This window comes from Chlorocebus sabaeus, chromosome 16 (genome assembly GCF_047675955.1).
Source record: "Chlorocebus sabaeus isolate Y175 chromosome 16, mChlSab1.0.hap1, whole genome shotgun sequence".
In the NCBI taxonomy this organism is placed as follows: Eukaryota; Metazoa; Chordata; class Mammalia; order Primates; family Cercopithecidae; genus Chlorocebus; species Chlorocebus sabaeus.
In genome coordinates, this window is record NC_132919.1 from 29,720,294 (window position 1) to 29,740,892 (window position 20,599).

A 20,599-nucleotide genomic window follows, 5' to 3' on the forward strand; every position below is an offset into this window, starting at 1 on the left:
CTGTGACTCTGGGTTAGGCGATCACTCCCACTCTTCCCAACCCGGAGGGAGAGGACATTAGTATTTCTCCAGCACCTGCTGCTTCTGTGATGTGTTTTCACTGAACCTCCTGATGACTCTGAGGCTTTAGGAACAGCTCCACATTCTGAGCTGGGAAGGTGGAACCCAGGACCACCCAGCCAGGGAGGGAGAGGGACCCAGCTCTCTCCAGAGCCAAAGCCTACCCTTCCTGCCACACCAGAGTGTGCTTATGAAAGGCCGGGCCTCCAGAATGCCCTGGCTGCATTTGAACAGGAATTGTAAGACACTGTCACTGAGCCTTACCCTCTGCCTGGGACACGGGGCGATGAACTGACCTCTGTCCTCAAGGAGCTCCCAGGTGAGCTGGGCCCCAGTCCCAGGGCAGAGGCAGCATGTCAGCAATGTCCGAAAGAACACTGTCCTGGAGAAGAGCAGTGTGGGGCTGGGGGTGGGGAGAGGTGTCCAGGCAGGAGACAGCTCCCCTTTGGAGTCTTAGGGGCCCTGGGACTTTGTCAGTCTTGATCTTAAATGACTTTGGCCCATGTTCCCAACTTTTACGAAAGATTACCCACACCTGGGCCCCCTCTACAAACTGATCACATTGGAATCTCTGGGGGTGGGGCCTGGGCACCTGCATAGGTAATACTAGGGGCTGAGCCACTTCGACTCTCGTCCTGGCATCCAAATGCTGAGGCTGTCCTGGGGCCCGCCTTGCCCAGGGTCTCCTGATGCCCTCTGTTGTTAGGCACTGGCCTGCGACAAGCCTGGGAATCTGGACTCTGCCTGCACCCCATCCCAGACCCAGCCACTGACCTATCTTTCCCATTTCCTTCAGCTAATGGAAGCCCTCAAGGAGCAGGAGGAGATCAACTTCCGGCTGAGGCAGTACATGGACAAGATTATCCTCGCCATCCTGGACCACAACCCTTCCATCCTCGAGATAAAACACTAAGGCACGGGGCTGGCTGCAGAGCAGCCTTAGGACCCTGGAACCAAGGGGCAGACCCTGCCCAAGGATGCAGGCCTAAGCCGGGCCTCACACTCACAGTGTAAATGTCTCTCTGGCCACCGTGCGTTACGTGTACCTGTGTATATATGTGGGGAGGCTGTGCACACGAGCGAGGGGTGAGTGGCCATGGCTGTGGGCAGCATCCACACGGTTAGCCGTGCATGCACTTTGTGGCCCCTTTGCAAGGGGCGGAGGGTACTGGAAGTGGGAGGGGGCAAGGTCTGCTATCAGGAGTTACTGTAAAAACAAGAACTGGAAGCTCGTGTTTCTGGTACTGGGTAAAATGATTCTACCTCTGGGGATAAGGATCCACATTCGCTCTAGTATGATGGGCTTTCACCCCACTCCTAGTCCCCTGGGCGTGGGAGCAAAATTGTGATCTTTCCTAGGAGTTCGAATGCCCCATATTTGTGTCCTCGCCAGCTCTTTGGCCACCTTTCAAGCCCCGGTGTTCAAGCTCAGAGAGGATGAAGGGGCATCTGGAGGGTCCACGAGATGGGGCCCTCACCAAACGCCTTGGCCGCCGGCCGGCAGCCCTCTGTGATGTGTGTGCAGAGTGAACAGAGGACTCAGGTTTCAGAGGAGCTAGTGCAGAGCACCCTCATCCTGTAGAGTTCATGCACTCCCCATCCGTGCTACCTACCTCCCCGTTTCTGTTTCGGTTTTAAGACAATGAAGCAGCATTCACTGGGTGTAACATGAAGGGATAAAAACGAAGGAGAAAGAGAGTTTGGGATGGGATGTCTAAGGCAGGAGTTGACATCAGGCAACCAAAGAAATGAGTTTTGGGGAGGAACACAACTCCCATCCCAGTTTCCTTCCCATGGCTGCATGTTAAGATGGATGCATGGAGAGACCATCTTCCTAGCTTCCTGTCTTCATTCTCCACACAGCCTGGTGATGGCAGGCCTGGGTTTGGATTTCAGAATCTGAGCTCCGGGCTCCACTCATGTGGCAGCAAGACCGCTTCGTTCCAGCATTTAGAAACACACCTGTGTTTGCTTCTCAGTCATGGGAGCGCTCGCTGCACTGGTGGGAGGTGGTTGGGAAAGTTGCAGGAAAACCTTAGTCTTCCATCCTTCCGATCCATGGTGGAAATTCACGCCATGGATTTTTAATGGATCTTTTGTTCTAGGCAGCTGGGAATAGACATGGTACTTACCTTAGAGTTTTCCAATTTATCTCAATTTTATATGGCTTGTGATTCATTTTCTTAATCCAAATATATATAAACGTGTGTGGTCTTATTTTCCCCCCTGCAGTTTCTTGTTTTCTTCAGCACATCTTATAGTATGAGAAGGAAGGTTTGGGCATGTTGGGAAGGACAGTGGAGGGGGAGACGCAGAAAGAGAGGGCAGTGATGGTGAGGAGAGGGGATTTGGGGACTTGGGTGTGACCCCTGCATGACAAAGGGCTGTGGCCAGGACCAACCTTCAATTCCATTCCAATCAGCCTTTGCATTTGCTGGATCTCATGGCTTCTTTTGAATCCTATGTTGGGGATTAGTTTCATGCTGCAAATAATGGGGTTGCATTGGTCTGATCCAAGACTTTGGAGCCACCTACACCGGGAAGACTAGGCTAGGCAGTTGGTCTTCTGGAGTTTCTCAGCCCCTTAGGACGTGGGTCTCCTTGGGCTCCCCCGAGAGTCTGCAAAGAGGCAGTGGAAGAAGGCATGAGGAGAGGGTCTCTTGAGAATTTGCCAATAGGAAGCAATGGCCATGGCTGAAAGGAACAAGACAGATCCTGACATAGCTTTGGCCTGGGTGTTAGGTCGAAGGAGTACTGGTGCATGGGGCCCTTGCCCCAGGGTTGACTATTTTATATGTAAAATGTTATCTACTCTTTGGCTGCACTGGAATTTCAGAGAAGGCTGCAGAGGCCTGGGTTCCACAGCCTGAGTCACAACGTGGGAAGGAATCTGCCATGGGAAAGGCGGGCGGAAGCAGCTGGCAGCCTGGGGTGTGCTTCAGGCTCCTCCCTGTAGGGGGCGCCGTGGGAACAGGCTCCAGGAGGCGGCTGGAGTCCAAAAGGCCCCTGGGACCTGGTGCAGCACCAGAGGGGCCTCTGGAACAGGACTGGCTTTTAAATGGGGGGCTGAATTCCAGCTCACACACACCTCAAGTCCAACCTTACTCTCTTCAGCCAGAATACATTTCTTGTAAAACCTGGCCTGTCTGCTTGGCTTTTTTTTTTTTTTTTTTTTTTTGAGACGGAGTCTTGCTCTGTAGCCCGGGCTGGACTGCAGTGGCCGGATCTCAGCTCACTGCAAGCTCCGCCTCCCGGGTTTACACCATTCTCCTGCCTCAGCCTCCGGAGTAGCTGGGACTACAGGCGCCCGCCACCTCGCCCGGCTAGTTTTTTGTATTTTTAGTAGAGACGGGGTTTCACCGTGTTAGCCAGGATGGTCTCGATCTCCTGACCTCGTGATCCGCCCGTCTCGGCCTCCCAAAGTGCTGGGATTACAGGCTTGAGCCACCGCGCCCGGCCCTGCTTGGCTTTTAAAGATCGCCTATGTTTGTAAAAATACTCTTCTGGGCTCAAAAGCTAGCTTGAGGGGGCAGATGCCCCAAGGGTCCCAGCTCCACAGCCCCTGGCAGGTCCCAGAGCCCTTGGTGGTAGGGAGGGAGCTTGATCTTTGTTTCTGCCCTTACACCTCAGTAGTGGGGCTGCAAGGTAGTCGACAGGATGCCCAGTTAAGTTTGCATTTCAGATAGACAAATAATTTTAGAATGAACATCTGTACTTCAGATAGACAAATAATTTTAGAATGAACATCTGTACTTCAGATAGACAATAATTTTAGAATGAACATCTGTACTTGGGACAGATGTTATTTTTAGAGATAGGATCTTGCTCTGTTGCCCAGGCTGGAGTGTAGTGGTATGGTCATAGCTCACCATAACCTTGAACTCCCAGGCTCAAGTGATCCTCCCACCTTAACTGCCTCAGTAGCTGGGACTACAGGCATGAACCACTACGCCCAGCTAATTTTTCTTATTTTTTGTAGAGACAGGGTCTCACTGTGTTGCCTCACTTGAGCTGCTGGCCTCAAGTGACCCTCCCGCCTCAGCCTCCCAAAGCACTGGGATTACAGGCACGAGCCACCATGCCTGGCCAGGACATATTTGAAATGCGGAGATTTGAAAAATTCTGATGATGAGACTGAGTCCTCAGACATTCCGGTTTATTTTGTGACCCAGGCATGGAATTTTGTAAAGAGCTGCTCAGGTAGTTCCAATTTAATTGCGTGTCCTACTTGGGTTTTTTTTGTTTGTTCTTATTGTTTTTGCTAAACCTGGCAACCCTACCGAGTAGGGATTAGCAGTAACTTATCTGAAATCTAGAGGTGTTTTTTGAGTGGGGCGAGGGTTTCTGTAGTAGACTCAAATTTTACATGGCCCTGAGCTGCCCTGGTGTTCAGTTGGAAGTCACGCAAAATGAACTGAACCAGGAGTGAGCTTTGTATACATTATCTACTAGAAAATGAAGTGCCTCCTGGTTCAGCAAGTCCCTGTGCGGTGAGAGGCTTTAAGAAAGTTCTAGTAAAAATGTTTTTTTTTCTTTTAACTTTGAATTGGCCAGAGTTAATCCTAGGTCATTTTATTTTAAACTGGTATATTTCTTTGCGAACTGTCACAGAGAAATTCCTTTTCGTGACTATTTCTGACCTATTTAAAACATGAACAGGCCAGAATAGTGGCTCACGCCTGTAATCCTAGCACTTGGGAGGCAGTGGCAGGCGGATCGCTTGAGCTCAGGAGTCCTAAACCAGCCTGGGCAACACAGTGATACCTTGTCTCTACCAAAAGTTAAAAATGAAAAAACACAAAGCTCAGGAACCTGCATGAGGGCCTAGAACAGTGGGCTCAGCTTTGGCTGTGTATTGGAATTACCTTGGGAGATTTGTAAGCTTCTGCTGTCTGGGCTGAACCGCCAGAGGTTTGGATTGAATTGGTGGGGGTGTGGTCCAGGCATCCAGATGTGTAAAGACCTCCCCAGGTGATGATATGCAGCCCGAGGTTGAGACTTCCCTGTCCTGGAAGGTCATTGGCCAGAGGTAGAGGAAACTGGTCAAAGTGGCTGTTGGACTTGTCAAGCCCATGGCTGAATGACAGCAAGCACTCTTGCTGGGAGGGTACCTTTTCCTGTTATGTTGTTGAATGGTCCTGGCCTGCAGCATGGGAGACCAGATGCCTTCAGGAGCTGGTGGATCCAACTGTTCTCACCAACCTGGAGGTTAGCAGACCAGAGTGGGTGGACAGGACCTCGGCCTGGTGCCCCTGGAGTCAGCGGGTGGCATGTGTTGGGATATACTGGCTACAGGCTCATTCCAAAGAGCAGGTAGAACAGAGTCGGCAGGGAACTGACAGGTGAGGCTGTCCCCCTGAAAGCAGCCTCAGAAACAGCTGCCACCTATTTGCATAGCTGAGCAGGAGGAGATAATTTTTTTGTGGGTTTTGCCTCTGGTCTGTTTCCTGACTGGGTTGATAAGGGAGTTCCAGCTCTTTCCCTGTTAGCCAAACCAGCATCCCACTCACACACTGGACACTCCCAGTGCTAGTCCGCTGGTGCTGGTGTTCAGGGGAGTGGAGGTGGGGGATGCAAGTGCGGGTTCTTGGTTCCAATGAGGGACTTAGCCAGCAGAAGCCTCCAGGGGCCAGCAGGGCCAGGTGAAACTGGGAGAAGTGAAGCCTTCTTTCTATGTCCTGTGTGTGTGGTGGGGTTTACTGTATTAGCAAATTTAAGCTTAAAAACGAACTCTAGGCCAGGCACGGTGGCTCGCACCTGTAATCCCAGCACTTTGGGAGGCCAAGGCGAGTGGATTGCCTGAGCTCAGGAGTTCCAGACCAGCCTGGGCAACATGGTGAAACTCTTGTCTTTATTTTTTCAAAAAACAAACACTAACTTTAGATGTGATCGTACCAGCAAAGTTTTGCATGGTCACCATGCCAAGAAAATGACTTTGGTTGCCCGGCAGATCCACAGTGACTCTTTTTCAAGGGCTATTGTGGATTCTAGATTGAGGAAAGGGGCCACCTAGGACTCAGTGCTGGTATCCTCCACAGTCCTTTCTCCTAGACTCTGGCCCTCCTGTTGGGACCCAGGGAATCCCCTCTAGGGTGATGCTGCTGGCTGGTAAGACTGAGGCCTGCTGCGCCAAGGGACCTCAAGTTAGAAGGGCCGTTCATTCAGTGGATGACTTTGAGTGCTGATCCTAGGCACCCTTCAGGTCCTCACTTCCTGCCCTGAGTGCACATGTGAATGGAGCAGCCAGCAGGAAGCAGGAGAGGCTGGAACCAGGAGCCTGCCCTACCTGCATGGCAGGACAACTCCGAGGCCCTTCTGCCATATTCTCTGCTGCCCACCAGAGAAAATAGGCTGCTTTCTAGAAAGATTTGTTTCTAAAAGTGTAGACCCTGGGGAAGTATAATGCCACCATGCTCACCAGGCAGGGTTTCCCATATGGCCTTCCTGCCCTGACCTCGTAGGTTGCTCCTCTCCCCATCTGTAAGGTAGAGATGTCTGCCCCGGAGCCACCAGCTGGGGATGGCATCCAGGCCGTGTCTCCTGCAGGATCCAAGTGCTGTTGTCCCCAGGGTAACCCTGCCTCCTGCCAGGGCCCATCCGCTTTGCTGTGCTGCACAGGCTGTTTTCCTCTGCATGGTTTGCGGTCTTTGTCCTTGTGCCTTTTTTTCCCCATTGCCACTGTACAGGATTTTCCACATTACCCACTGCCTCCTTTTCTACATAGTCTCGTCTCCCTGACCTTTCCCGAGCCCTGTAAATGTGTACGTTTTCCACGTGCCTCCCCCAGGTGAGGCCAACTCTCCCGGGCACATTCATCCACAAGGATCAGGCCCCACCTACCCTTGGCTCACTCAGCCTGTAGACTTGGTAACTTTGTACAGAATCTTTCATTATTGTCTTAAACATGGGGGACTAGGACCCACTTAGTCCCTCCTCCAGCCTGCAGCTAGTTTAGGAGCCTTGCATTCCAGAAAAGGGCAACTTTGTGTAAAGCAGCTTCTCCCACAGAGCTTTTCCTGCATTGTTGGCGATGTCCGGCAGAGCATCACTCTTTAACCTGGGGCACTGACTGGCCCCAGCAGAGATGTCATGGGACTGCAGCCACTCCGTGTACCATCTCTGCCCCCAGAGGAAGCCCTGTCCGTGGTTCCAGGCCTGCCTTGAGGCCACCACATCTGTGTCTAGAATAGCTGCAGGCGCCACTCGGGCCGAAGGAAGAGGCGTTAGCTGCTGCCCTTGCCTGCTGTGAATACCTGCCCAGTCCTTCCTTGTCTGCTGAGGTGCTCAGACCAGAGTGCCATTAAATACCGACTGATGTCACAGAGCGGACGGTGCATTGCCGAGGACTCACTCACAGCTGTGGGCCCCCTTCCATCTCCTCCCACTTTCTTGGCTGGGTCTTCTGAGGCCTACGTGGAATGAACTACACACGTGGCCTCATGCCCAAGGGTTTGTTCGATGGCTTCTGACTCTGGGATTCAACTTGAGTTTTTTGCCCCAGGAGGCCCTGTCTGGAAACAGGCTTGGCTTTAGGGCTGGGGTGGGACCTGCCCTGTGGGCCCCAGGGAGGGGATAGTGGGGGTGAGGCCCTGAGGCTGTCCAGGGTCCGAGCTCTTTGCCTCCAACCTGCTTCTGCCTCAAAAGGAACAGGCTGTTGGTGGCAGGCTCCTCCCAGGGAGCTGTACTGTACAGACCAAGGTGTAAATAAACAGTTTGCTCTTCTCGCCTGACTGAACCAAGTTTCTTTGGTTGTGGGAGGGTGGGCAGAAGAGGCCTGGTTCCAGGGCTCACAGGGACAGACGGTCTCCCTTAAAAAGAGCAATCCCCTACCCTCACCACATTTGTGGTTCCCAGGGTGGCTGGTGCTGTCCCCAGGGGCAGCGTGGAGTGGGGGCGGTGTCACTCTCCAGTCCCTAGGGGAGAAGACGTGGATCCCAGAAGCCTCTGTACCACCACCATTCCAGCCACAGGGCTATGATGTTCGGAAATGTTGTCCTCTGGCCATGTTCTTCCCCACTGAGGTCTTCCTAGGGGTTCAGTCCCAGCGCCATGATTCCTCCATGTTCGCCACTGTGGCTCTCCAGGGTGACTGCCCAATGCCTCCACTCAGGACTGGCTTCAGACCTGCCAGTGCTGGTCTCTGCCACACCATCAAGTACCAAAGTGGTCCCCAGTTGAGTCAACCAGACCCCTGGATTTCTGCCCTCTGCCCCTTCCTCTATTATGGGATTCCAGGCATGGAAGTGGCTTCCCAGGTGGCCCAGGCCCTCCATCTCCCAGTGCAGGCCCTGGTGCCATGAGTCAGGGAGGGCAGACAGCTCCCCACTCACTGGACTTGCACAGCCTCCTGGCTCAGGATCCTGGGAGTGCTGTGTCATCCTGGATCTTTATTGCCTCCTTCCTTTTTTTTTTTTTTTTGTTTTTGTTTTAAGATGGAGTCTTGCTCTATTGCCCAGGCTAGAGTGTAGTTGCACAATCTCGGCTCACTGCAACCTCCGCCTCCCGGGTTCAAGCAATTCTCCTGTCTCAGCCTCCTAAGTAGCTGGGATTACAGGCACGCAACACCACGCCTGGCTATTTTTTGTATTTTTAGTAGAGACGGGGTTTCACCATGTTGGCCATGCTGGTCTCGAACTCTTGAGCTCAAGTGATCCGCCCGCCTCGGCCTCCCAAAGTGCTGGGATGACGGGCGTGAGCCACTGCGCCTGGCCAGTTCCCTCCTTCCTCCTCATATTCCTTCTTTCCTTCCCAAATGGGGCTGCCAGATTTGGCAAGTAAGAATACAGGATGCGTAGTAAAACTTGAGTTTCAGATAAGTAATCCAACGAGCCTCATCTTTACTTGATTACAAATAGGGTCTTTACATTGCAAAGACCCTGTTTCCAAAATGAGCTTGCATAGGTATTGGGGCTTAGGACTTCAACATATCTTTTGGGGGGACACAATTCAACTCGTAACACCTATTGAAGGAGGTCTTTGGAATTGCCTCAGTTTACCATCCTGGAGAGAGGTGGGAGCGAGCACTGCTGTGTGTACAGGCTGTACCCTCTGTACAGGTGTGTTCCCCATTCACCCATTTTGGAGAACATTTCCTTACAGTCCTATTAAAAAATGATGTCATCCCTGTGCCCCTTTGAGGCCACAGTACCTACTAAAGGTGTCTCATCGTTGGATTCCATCGACTCACCAGGCCCTCAATTAAAGGGCCATTTAGGGTCATCTGCTGGGCCCAGGCTAAAGCAGATGAATGGGTGGAAAACATCTGAGCGCAGAAATCAATCAACCCGCCAGCATCATCTACCGAGCACCACTGTGTGTGCCAGGCACTGGGAATTCGTACAGGCAAGGCCTCTGCCCTGTGAACTCCCCACGCTCCTGGGGGAGGGGAGAGATATAATTGATTTCCAGAGTGATGAGCACTACCAAGAGGAAGATATGGGGGGCTTCGGGAGCTGGAGGCAAGTGGATTGAGCCCACTCAGGCATCAGGTATGGCTTCTCCCAAGGAAGGGGCCTTTCAGCAGAGCTCCAAAGGACTGTAGGATCTAAGGGAACTGCCATGCGGAGATTTGGAAAAAGCACCACCCTTTCAGGGTACTATGACTGGGAGGTGGACAGAGAGGGGAATTGTGGAGGGCTGCAGCCTAGCCAGGTGGTATAGAGTCTAGGGGGCCAAGGGTGGATCTATCACATTCACTCACTAAGCAGATGCTTCACCAGGACCTATCAGATGCCGGGTGCAGGGGAGGTGCTGGGCCTGTGGCACAGGGAGCCTCTAGAATGTACAAGAGAGGTTCTTAAAACCACCCCACCCCAGCAATTCTGATTCCATTGGTGGGGAGTGGGGCTTGGACACTGGGATGTTTTTTAAAGCTCCCAGGTGATTCCAAGGTGTAGCCAATGGTGAGAATCATGGGGTATAAAAAGGACACTTAAACTCACATGAGGAGGCTTCAACTGAGACTGGAAGGAGGAGAGACTGGCCAGGTAAATGAGATGGGAGGGCAGGGTGGAAGCAGGAGCAGAAACAGCAGGTGCAGAGGCCTTGCCGTGGCGAGGAACTACGAACCAGCTAGCTCAATGGTGAGTGGGACTGTGGGGACTATGCCAAAGCATTTTAAGCTGGGGGTGGCCTGGTCAGGTCAGTTTCAGATTTGGGTGGTGAGAGGTGAAGGCGGCCTGGACTGGGGTGTGTCTTAGCTGGGACTGACTTGACAGAACACAACAGGCTGGGAGGCTTACACAGACACTTATTTTCTCACAGTTCTGGGGGTTGGAAGTCCAATCTCGAGGTGCCAGTAGGGCTGGGTTCTGGTGAGGCCTCTCTCCTTGGCCTGCAGACAGCCGCCTTCTCGCTGTGTGCTCACATGGCCTTGTCTCTGTATGCAAAGAGCTCTTTCTCTGCTGTCTCTGTTGTCTTAGAAGGACACCAGACCTGCTGGATTAGGGCTTCACCCATATGACCTCATTTAACCTTATTTACCTCCTCAAAAGCCTCATCTCCAAATACAGTCACACTGGGGTTAGGGTGGTAGGGTGGTTGCTTGGGTGAGGGAGTCGGGCTTCTCACAGCCTTTCTGGGAGGGTCTACGTCAGCCAAGCCATTTCTCCAGGAAATGATCAAACTACTCCCCAGGGTGGAAAGCCCCTCATTCTTAGAACCAGGCTTTAGGCCCAGGGCCCTTGGGAGCAGCAGGTGACAGCACCACCAACCACTGGATCCAGAGACCCATCAGGTCAGCAGCCGGGGTGCTCTGAGAGAATGGGGCCGGGTCCTCTTTTTTGGTTAGTCCAGCTGGTTGTCCACTCTTTCGAGCCCTGGGGAAGCAGATTTGGCCTCATTCCTCCCTCTACCACCCTCCCCTCCCAAATCCCTGAGCCTAACCCAGTGCTTGGCCCACAAGAGGCATCAATGAGGTGGTTAATAATGATTGCTTGCCCTTGTTTAGGGCTTACACTAGACCAGACAGTGTTCCAAGTGCTTTGTGTGTCCTGGGTTATCTGACCCTCACAACTCCCTATGAGGTGGGTAGTATTTCAGATGAAGAAACAGCCACAACAGGTGATCTCATTGGCCACAGGTCACCTGGGATTCAAGCCCAGGCATCCCAGGGATTCACCTGGGATTCAAGCTCAGATGGGGCAGGGTCACTGCAGGCTGGGAAGGCAGAGAGAACAGGCAGGACACATGCTGAGCCCTGGAGCCTGGATCCCCTCTCCAGCAACAAGGGGTTGTGACATGAGCACGACTGGAGCAGAGCCAGGAGGTGGGGCCTGCAGCCCTGCTCACAGCTATGTAGGGCTGAAGAGAGGACCAGGAAGGGTGGCAGCTCCACTGTGGCTCAGCCTGGCTGTGGCTCAGCCTGGCTGGCTGGACAGTGCCTTAAAGTGGGCTGAGGGGGTCAACCCTGCACCAAGTCCACAAGAGCCCCTGTACCAAGTTGGGGGCTCTAGGGCCCAGGACATCTGGAGCCGGCTTGAAGCCAGACCTCGCTAGAACTAACGAGGTGGCTGGGATTGCGGCTGCAGGAAGTTCCCCTCACTCTCCTGCCACCTCTGGTTCAGGTCTGGCTCTTACTTCAAACCCCAAGCTCTGACTTTGATTTCGGGCTTTGTCTTGGGCTCCATATTGGTGTGGCCTTTGGGTTTAAAAAGGAGCTAGAGTTTCTGAAAGGCCCATACTGAGGGTGCAGAGGAGCTGAAACATGAGCCTACTTCCTATAGCCTGCTTGACAGCACCAAGCCCACGGGAGCCTGTGGACTCTTGGCCCTTGCTTTCTAGCCCAACTGGCCCCTCCGGGGAGAAAGACCTTTTCCAGCTCTGCCACCACTTGGCCATGGTTTCAGGGTTGGCTTTCCCAGCTTACCCAGGTCAGCAGGCAGCCCCTGACCAAAACATGGACTTTGCCAAATTCTGGCAGAGTCTGGGTCAGACCCTCAGACCTTAGTTCTGCGGTTGGGAGGCTATGAGCGTGGGCTCTGAAGGCCATCAGGGCTGGAAGAAACGTGGGAGAGTATCTGGTCCAAACGCTCCCACTAGTGAGCCCTCAAGATGAGGCCATTTTTTGAGGTGGGGCGGAGACAAAGGAGACCCACTTTGTGTCTCTTTACATCTTTGTAAAGATTGAATCCAGCCCCAGGACTGAGTCCAGTTTGTGTCTACACTCAGAGTCACAGAGCCAGTGAATGACAGGTGTGATACAGCCTCCAAAGACAGGGACCATGGATTTATTCCCTCCCTGGGTGCAGGCCACTCTTCCACTGAGAGGTGAAGTTTATTCTTCACCTCTTTGAATCTGGGCTAACTCTGACTGCTTTGACGACTAGCTGCAACAATGCATCACTTGAGGCAGAAGTGACATTCTGGGACTTTTCTTTTAGATGAAGTTTCACTCTTCTTGCCCAGGCTGGAGTGCAATGGCATGATCTCGGCTTAATGCAACCTCTGCCTCTGGGGTTCAGGCAATTCTCCGGCCTCAGCCTCTTGAGTACCTGGGATTACAGGCACCCACCACCATGCCCAGCTAATTTTTTGTGTTTTTAGTAGACACAGGGTTTCTCCATGTTGGCCAGTCTAGTCTAGAACTCCTGACCTCAGGTGATCCACCCGCCTCGGCCTCCTGAAGTGCTGGGATTACAGGTGAGAGCCACCGCTCCCGGCCCATCCTGGGACTTCTGAGCTCCAACCTTAAGAGGATCAGCAGCTTCTGTGTCCTTCCTCTTAAAATGCACCTTCTTGGAAAACCAAGCTGTGAGGAATCTCAAACAGCCACATGGAGAACTGAGGCCCCAGCCAGGGCCAGCAGGACAGTGAGGCCATCCCAAAACTCCAGCCACCACCAGATGAAGCAGAACTGCCTAGTCAACCCACAGAGCCATGGAAAACAGTAAACTTGTTATTTTAAGATCTAAATGTTGGGGTAGTTGATTAGACATAGCAGTAGATACCTGAAACACCAGGGCCTCTAGTTTCTTCTCCACCAGACTTTGTCTCAGAAGATCCCCCATCCCAGAAGGAATCCAGCCTGGTCAACAGAGCCAGACCCTTTCTCTAAATAAATGAATAAAGCTAGGTGCAGTGGCTTATGCCTGTAATCCCAGTATTTTGGGAGCCTGAGACAGGCAGATCACCTGAGGTCAGGAGATTGAGACTAGCCTGGACAACGTGGTGAAACTCCGTCTCTACTAAAAATACAAAAATTAGCTGGGTATGGTGGTGGGCACCTGTAGTCTCAGCTCTCTGGGAGTCTGAGGCAGGAGAATCGCTTAAACCTGGGAGGCGGAGGTTGCAGTGAGCAGAGATCATGCCAATGCACTCCAGCCTGGCGACAGAGCGAGACTCTGTCTCAAAAAATAAATAAGAAGAGGCCGAGACGGGCGAATCACGAGGTCAGGAGATCGAGACCATCCTGGCTAACACGGTGAAACCCCGTCTCTACTAAAAAATACAAAAAACTAGCCAGGCGAGGTGGCCGGCGCCTGTAGTCCCAGCTATAGGGAGGCTGAGGCAGGAGAATGGCGTGAACCCGGGAGGCAGAGCTTGCAGTGAGCTGAGATCTGGCCACTGCACTCCAGCCTGGGTGACAGAGCGAGACTCCGTCTCAAAAATAAATAAATAAAAATAAATAAATAAATAAATAAATAAATAAATAAATAAATAAATAAGAAATAAATGAGTAAGTCACCACATACTCTCCAAAACGTCTCAAGTTGCATTGACTTTCCCCTCCTATTAATGGCACCTTAATTTAGAGCTGTTGTGGTGGCTGTGAAACCTGATCAAAGGAAAAAGTGTTAGTTGTTACTGTACCAAAGGCAGAAGGATCAAACTGGCATTTCATTCCGCTGTTCACTTTAGCGGTGGATAATGAACCTTGCTCAATTTATAATTAACGCAGGGATGTAACTAATGGGTAACTCTCCCATTTTGTAGATGAGGAAACAGACTAAATGGAGGCTGAAGGGACACTGTACATGGCCCCTGACAAAGTTACCCTGTGTCACTAAGTTTTGCCTACTCCATGCAAATAACCACTAGCCCACAAACCTAGAATGGAAAGGTGTGTAAGCTGGATACGGCCTCCTGTATCAATGAACTATTGCTTCTATGTAACAAACCACCCTCAAATCCTAAGGCATACAAAGGTTTATTACCTTCCTGATTCTGTGGCAGACTGGCAGTTCCTCTGCTGGTTGTGCCTGGGTTCATTCTTGCAGCTGCCTCCAGCTGAGGGGTCAGCTAAGCTGGAAGGTCGCAGATGGCCACTTGACATGTCTGGCAGATGGTGCTGGCTGTTGGCTGGAATGACCCTCGGGGCCTCTCAGCCTTCAGTAGCTAGACTGTCTTTCCTCCACAGCATTCTCAGGGCAATTTCCTAAGACAGTGGAGGCAGAGGCAGCCTCTCTAGGGGCCTTAAGCTTCAGAACTTACATAACTTCACTTTTGCCACATTCTCTTAGTCAAAGCAAGCCCCATGGCCAGCCTGTACCAAAAAGTGGGGGAAGAGACTCCACCTCTAGGTGGGAAAAGCTTCAAAGAATTTGTGACTGCATTTAAGCTATCCCACTTATTTATGAGACGGAGTCTGACTCTGTTGCCCAGGCTGCAGTCCAATGGAGCAACCTTGGCTCACTGCAACCTTCCCCTCCCAGGTTCAAGCAATTCTCCTGCCTCAGCCTCCAGAGTAGCTGGAATTACAGGCACCCACAACCACGCCAGCTAATTTTTTGTATTTTCAGTAGAGACGGGGTTTCTTCATGTTTGCCAGGCTGGTCTTGAACCCCTGACCCCAGGTGATCCACCTGCCTCAGCCTCCCAAAGTGCTGGGATTACAGGCGTGAGCCACCGCACCAAGCAACCACCTATTTAAAACTGTAACCCGGCCGGGCATGGCGGCTCACGCCCGTAATCCTAGCACTTTGGGAGGCCGAGGTGGGCAGATCATGAGGTCAAGTGATCGAGACCACTTGGCCAACATGGTGAAACCCTGTCTCTACTAAAAAAAAAATTACAAAAATTAGCCGGGCGTGGTGATGCGTGCCTGTAATCCCAGCTACACTACTCGTGAGGCTGAGGCAAGAGAATCACTTGAACCCGGGAGGTGGAGGTTGTAGTGAACTGAGATCGTGGCACTAAACTCCAGCCTGGCAACAGAGTGAGACTCCGTTTCAAAAAAAAAACAACAAAAAAAAGCTGCAACCCCCACCCCACCCCACGAAGAACTTCCTAGCCTCCTTCTCTGCTGTATTTTTCTCCCTAGTACTTCTTACCAACCGACAGACTGTATGTTTTGCTTATTTAAGAATGGAAGCTCCATAAGGGGCGGAGATCTGTGCTGCTTAGTTCACTGCTATAGCCCTAGCATTGAGAACAGTATTTGGCATACAGTAGATGCTCCATGATTTGCTGAAGGAATAAATAACTAGGTGCTCTTATGACCACGCTGTATGAAGGTGAGTAAGGCTTGATTCCTGCCCACTTGGAGCTCTGTGTTTCAGAACCAGCTCCTAGGCCTACCCAGCTGAGAAGTGGACCTGGGTGAACCCACAGTGACCCCACCAAAGGGCAATTACAGTGTGGCCCAGGGTTGATAATGATTCATAGCAACAGGTCAGACAGGAAATAATTCAATAATTGTTTTTCTTGTTTTTTTTTTTTTTTGAAATGGAGTCTTGCTTTGTTGCCCACGTTGGACTGTGGTGGCACAGTCTCGGCTCATTGCAACCTCCGCCTCCTGGGCTGAAGCAATTCTCCTGCCTCAGTCTCCCAAGTAGCTGGGACTACTACAGGTGCATGCCACCACACCTGGCTAATTTTTGTAGTTTTAGTAGAGACAGGGTTCCACCATGTTGGCCAGGCTGGTCTTGAACTCCTGACCTTACAGGTGTCAGTCACTGAGACCAGTGCCATTTTTGTAAAATATACTTTTTTATTTTGAGATGAAGTCTCTCTCTGTTGTCCAGGCCAGAGTGCAATGGCATGATCTTGGCTCACTGAAACCTCTGCCTCCCGGGTTCAAGCAATTCTTCTGTCTCAGCTTCCCGAGTAGCTTGGGATTACAGGTGCATGCTGCCACACCCAGCTAATTTTTTGTATTTCAGTAGAGATGGGGTTTCACCATGTTGCCTAGGCTGGTCTCGAACTCCTGAACTTGGGTGATCCACCCGTCTTGGCCTCCCAAAGTGCTACAGTTACAGGCGTGAGCCACTGCACCCAGCCTTGTAAAATAGACTTTTAAAGAGCAGTTTTAGGTTCACAGCAAAACTAAGCAGAAAGCACAGAGTTCTCCATATATCTATGGCTCCCGTATCACCCTAGTCTCCCCTGCCATCAACATCTTCCACTACAGTGGTACATCTGTTACAACTGATGACCCTGCATTGACACATCATCACCCAAACTACATAGTTTATACTAGGGTTCACTCTTGGTGTTGAACGCTCTATGGGATTTTTTTTTTCTTTATTTTTCCCAGCCCAGAACCCCTCTATGAGTTTTGACAAATACATAATGACACGTATCCACCATTATATCATGCAGAATAGTTTTGCTGCCCTAAAAACCCTCTGTGCCCTATCTACTCATCCTTCCCGCCCCTGAACCCCCGGCAACCATTGATATTTTTACTGTCTCCATTGTTTTTTAACATGTCTCCATAGTTTTTTAAAAATGCCTTTTTTAGAATGTCATATAGTATGTAGTCTTTTCAGTTTAGCTTGTCTCAGTCTGTTTTATGCTGCTTAGACAGAATACCACAGACTAGGTAATTTATAATGCACAGAAATTTATTGACTCATGGGACTGGAGGTTGGGAAGCCGAAGATGGAGGAGCTGGTATCTGGTGAGGACCTTCTTGCTTCATCAACCCAGGGAGGCAGGGCAAAGAGAGGGTGGGAAGGCAAACTTCTTTTATAAGAAAACTACTTGCTCCATAATGAACCCACTCCTTCGGGAATGGCACTAATGCATTTATGAGGGTGGTGGCCCCATGACCCAAACACTTCCCACTAGGTGCCATCTCCAAGACCACCACATCGGGGATCAAGTTTCTAACACATGAACTTTAGGGGACACATTCAAACCATAGCAGTAACATGCATTTTCACTTAGTAATATATATTGAAGATTCTTCTGTGTTTTTTCATGACTTGGTAATTCATTTCTTCCTTTTTACAGACTTAATTTTTCCGAGCAGTTTTAGATTCACAGCAAAACTGAGCACAAAGTACAGAGTTCCCACATCCTCTCTACCTTCCCAACTGCATGGCTTCCCCTGAACAAGAGTTGTGCACTTGTTATAACTGATAAAAAGATCCACTTTATTTTTTCTTGTGCTGTGTTGGCCAGGCTAGGGTACAGTAGCACAATCATAGCTTACTGCAACCTTGAACTCCTGAACTCAAGTGGTCCTCCTGCCTCAGCCTACCAAGTAGCTAGGACTATAGGTGCTATCATGTCTGCCTTGTTTTATTTTTTGTAGAGATGAGGTCTCACTATATTGCCTAGGCTAGTTTCTAACTACCGGCCTCAAGTGATCCTCCTGCCTTGGCCTCCCAAGGGAAGCCTGGGATTACAGGCATGAGCAACCATACCCAGCCTTTTGCCCATTTTTGAGTTGCTTGTTGTTGTTGAGTGGTAGGAGTCTAAGTTTTAATTTGGATAGTGATCCCTTATTAGATATCTGATTTGCAATATTTTCTCCCATCCACAGGTTGCCTTTCATTCTGTTGTTTCCTTTGTTGTGCAGTTTTTATAGAGTCTGACGTAGTCCCATTTGTCTATTCTTGCTTTTGCTGTAATATCCAAAAAAATCTAATGTTGTAGGCCTTTCCCCCTGTTTTCTTTCAGGATTTTTATAGTTACAGGTCTTATGTTTATGTCCTGAATCCATTTTAAGGTAATTTTTGTATATGGTGCTAGGTTAGGGTCCAACTTCATTCTTTTGCATGTGGATATCCAGTTTTTCCAGCATCATTAGTTGATGGGTCCAGAGATCCGCCCGCTTTGGCCTGCCAAAGTGCTGGAATTATAGGCATGAGCCACCGCGCCCCGCCGAGTCCAGAGAGTTTTTAAAAGCATAAAGAGGAGGTCAGACACGGTGGCTCACGCCTGTAATCCCAGCACTTTGTGAGGCTGAGGCAGGTGGATCACCTGAGGTAAGGAGTTTGAGATCAGCCTGGTCAACATGATGAAACCCCATCTCTACTAAAAATACAAAAAAAATAAGCCGGGAGCGGTGGCAGGTGCCTGTAATCCCAGGTACTTGGGAACCTGGGAGGCAGAGGTTGGAAGGAGCCAAGATCGTGCCATTGCATTTGCACTCCAGCTTGGGAAGAGCGAGACTCTATCTAAAAAAAAAAAAAAATTCTACACACAAATAAGGCTTAATTTGGCAATGGTGGTGGCACGGTGGCTGTTCCCAGTGAGCATGATCCCTGCCTGAGAGAAGGGCTTCTCTTCCCCCACCCATGCACACTCACCTCTCTCCTGGAACAGATGCTGTGGTCATAGGCCAAACAAGAACAGGGGGACCTAATTCCCCCCTTTATTTAATTTAAAGAAAATAAAAGGTTTACCAAAAAAGTATACAGCATCCTAATAGGCACTCATGTTCCCAGTCCCTTACCTCTGCCTCTTCCACAGAACAGAAACAAAACAATGCCAATTAAAGTCCCCTTTGTCCCCCATCCCCAGTCCCAGGCTCCCTGTTTTTCCAGTAAATTTTCGCGTGTGTTTCTGGGCTCTGCCTAGGCTGACAATCAGTCCTTTGAACACGAATGGTTCCTTTTCATCGTGAACTGTTCCGCGGTAGGACAGACTATATGATTCCGCGATTCGGCTCGCCATGACATCCCTGGGGGCCTCTCCTGGCGTGCCCACCTCGGCTCCTCCGGGGCAAGGTCATCCAGGCTACACAGATGCTCAGAGTCCACCTTCCCAGGGGCTGCAAGGGGAACGACTTGAACCCGGGGAAGGTCGTGCTTCCTGCAGGGCCAGCGAAGGAAGGTCACTTCCCGACGCCCCGAGCCTGACCCCATGCCCCGGGCTCCCCGCGTCTTCCTCGGAGCGCTGGCCTCGTCCCAGTCCCCGCCCCCGGCCGCGCCGCCCTTCTTCTTGCGCCCTGGTCCCAACTGACCCGGCCCCGGCCGCCCACGGACCCTGCCCGGTCCGACAGAAATGACCCAGCCAGGGTCACACACTGCCCGGCCGGGCCCGCTCGGCGGCCGCCGTCTCCGCTTCCGCTTCCGCCTCCGCCAAGGCTTCTCTCCGACTCAGGCACGGCTCTGTGCAGTCGCTTCGACCCCACCGCCTGGCCGCCGCCTGCTCTAGACGCGGGCTGGACCTCGGGGCGGCGCTCACGGCGGGCGCTGGGCGAGAGAGGAAGGAGGAGGGCCGGGCTCTCTCAAGATGCCGGTTCGGGTCCCGCAGGCGGCGGGCGCGAGACTTGGCACTGACCGCGCGGGAGCGGTGCTCGCAGAGTCGCGCTCGGGCCTGCGGGTGGGGCGTGCGGGGGCGGGGGAGGGGCGGGGCCGGGGGCGGGGCCGAGGCCGCCGCTCCCAGCCGGTACCACCTCCCCTCCACTGAGAGCTTCCACCGATCCCTGGGCTGTCAGGCGCGGTGGCCAAGTGGTAAGGCGTCGGTCTCGTAAACCGAAGATCGCGGGTTCGAACCCCGTCCGTGCCTGAAACCCGAGGTTGGGGTTTGGCTGTGGGAAGTCGGTTTTCTCCACTTACGCCGTCCCTTCTACGTGGCATTTTTTCCATTTTCGGATTCTGTTCAGGCGCCCTCCTGTTCCTCTCCTGCCCTGGGGCTCCGCGGTCGGCCGGGGCCGGTGCACCTGGGCCTGGAGACCCCAGGGTCCACCTTACAGATGAACTCGAACCCTGCCACGACGCAACTTACCTCGCCACCGATCCCCGCGTCTCCTTTCCGCCAGCCGCATTCCGCAGAGCCGGAGTCGTCTTCACTGATTCGCCGATGGGGACACTGAGGTCCAGGTGGCCCGTGGGGACTCGGGTCCCGCCCGATTTGCGTGTGTTATGGCGGGGCAACTTTTCAGAGAGGGTGCTTGAGTTTCCGGAACGGTCGTTTCTGGATTGTTCCTTGGAAGGTGAGTTATGAGGCCATACACACTGCCTGCCTTCCTGTCTACAAAGCAAACCATATTGCTCAACTGGTGGGCGCTTCTTTCCCATTCCTGGTGAACTGACCCTTTGAATCTGCCCCCAGCCAGTTATGGCACTCCCCACATCATCTCTAGGATAAACAGTCCGATTTAACATATTAATAACATGACATTGAGCACCTCCTCCCATTCCTGGATCCTCTTTTTGATACACTCCTCTGTCTGTCCTCCTCTTCAATTGTAACACTCGGTACCAAACATACTACTCCAGATAGAGTGTTATGAATGAAACTTCACCTCCTTCACTCTATACCCCATACATCTATTAATGTAGCCCTCAAAAAACCACATTACTTTCCCTGAGGCCTGTTACACAGATGACCATGAGGAGCTTGAAGGCGGACTGAATGTCAG

At 51.8% G+C, this 20,599-nt stretch overlaps 1 protein-coding gene, 1 long non-coding RNA gene and 1 other non-coding gene across 6 annotated transcripts in view; 2 read left to right on the plus strand and 1 right to left on the minus strand.

The window, feature by feature from the left end:
- RAB11FIP4 (RAB11 family interacting protein 4) overlaps nt 1-1,862 on the plus strand; it is a 141,497-nt gene extending 139,635 nt beyond the window's left edge. For all 4 annotated transcript variants that reach the window (XM_008010962.3, XM_073004835.1, XM_008010963.3 and 1 more), the window contains one exon: nt 857-1,862. In XM_008010962.3, coding sequence (XP_008009153.1) covers nt 857-973 — 117 coding nt within the window. In that variant the 3' untranslated portion in view covers nt 974-1,862. The remainder of the gene's footprint in view (nt 1-856) is intronic.
- A 16,714-nt stretch (nt 1,863-18,576) lies between these two features.
- Nucleotides 18,577-19,543, minus strand: LOC119621923 (uncharacterized). Its single transcript, XR_005238553.2, has 2 exons — nt 19,196-19,543; nt 18,577-19,044 (listed from the first exon to the last, which is right to left on the minus strand). It is a non-coding gene; the product is annotated as an uncharacterized lncRNA (long non-coding RNA).
- Nucleotides 19,544-19,671: 128 nt separating this feature from the next.
- TRNAT-CGU (transfer RNA threonine (anticodon CGU)) lies at nt 19,672-19,743 on the plus strand. The gene has a single exon. It is a non-coding gene; the product is annotated as a tRNA-Thr (tRNA).
- The last annotated feature ends 856 nt before the right edge of the window (nt 19,744-20,599 follow it).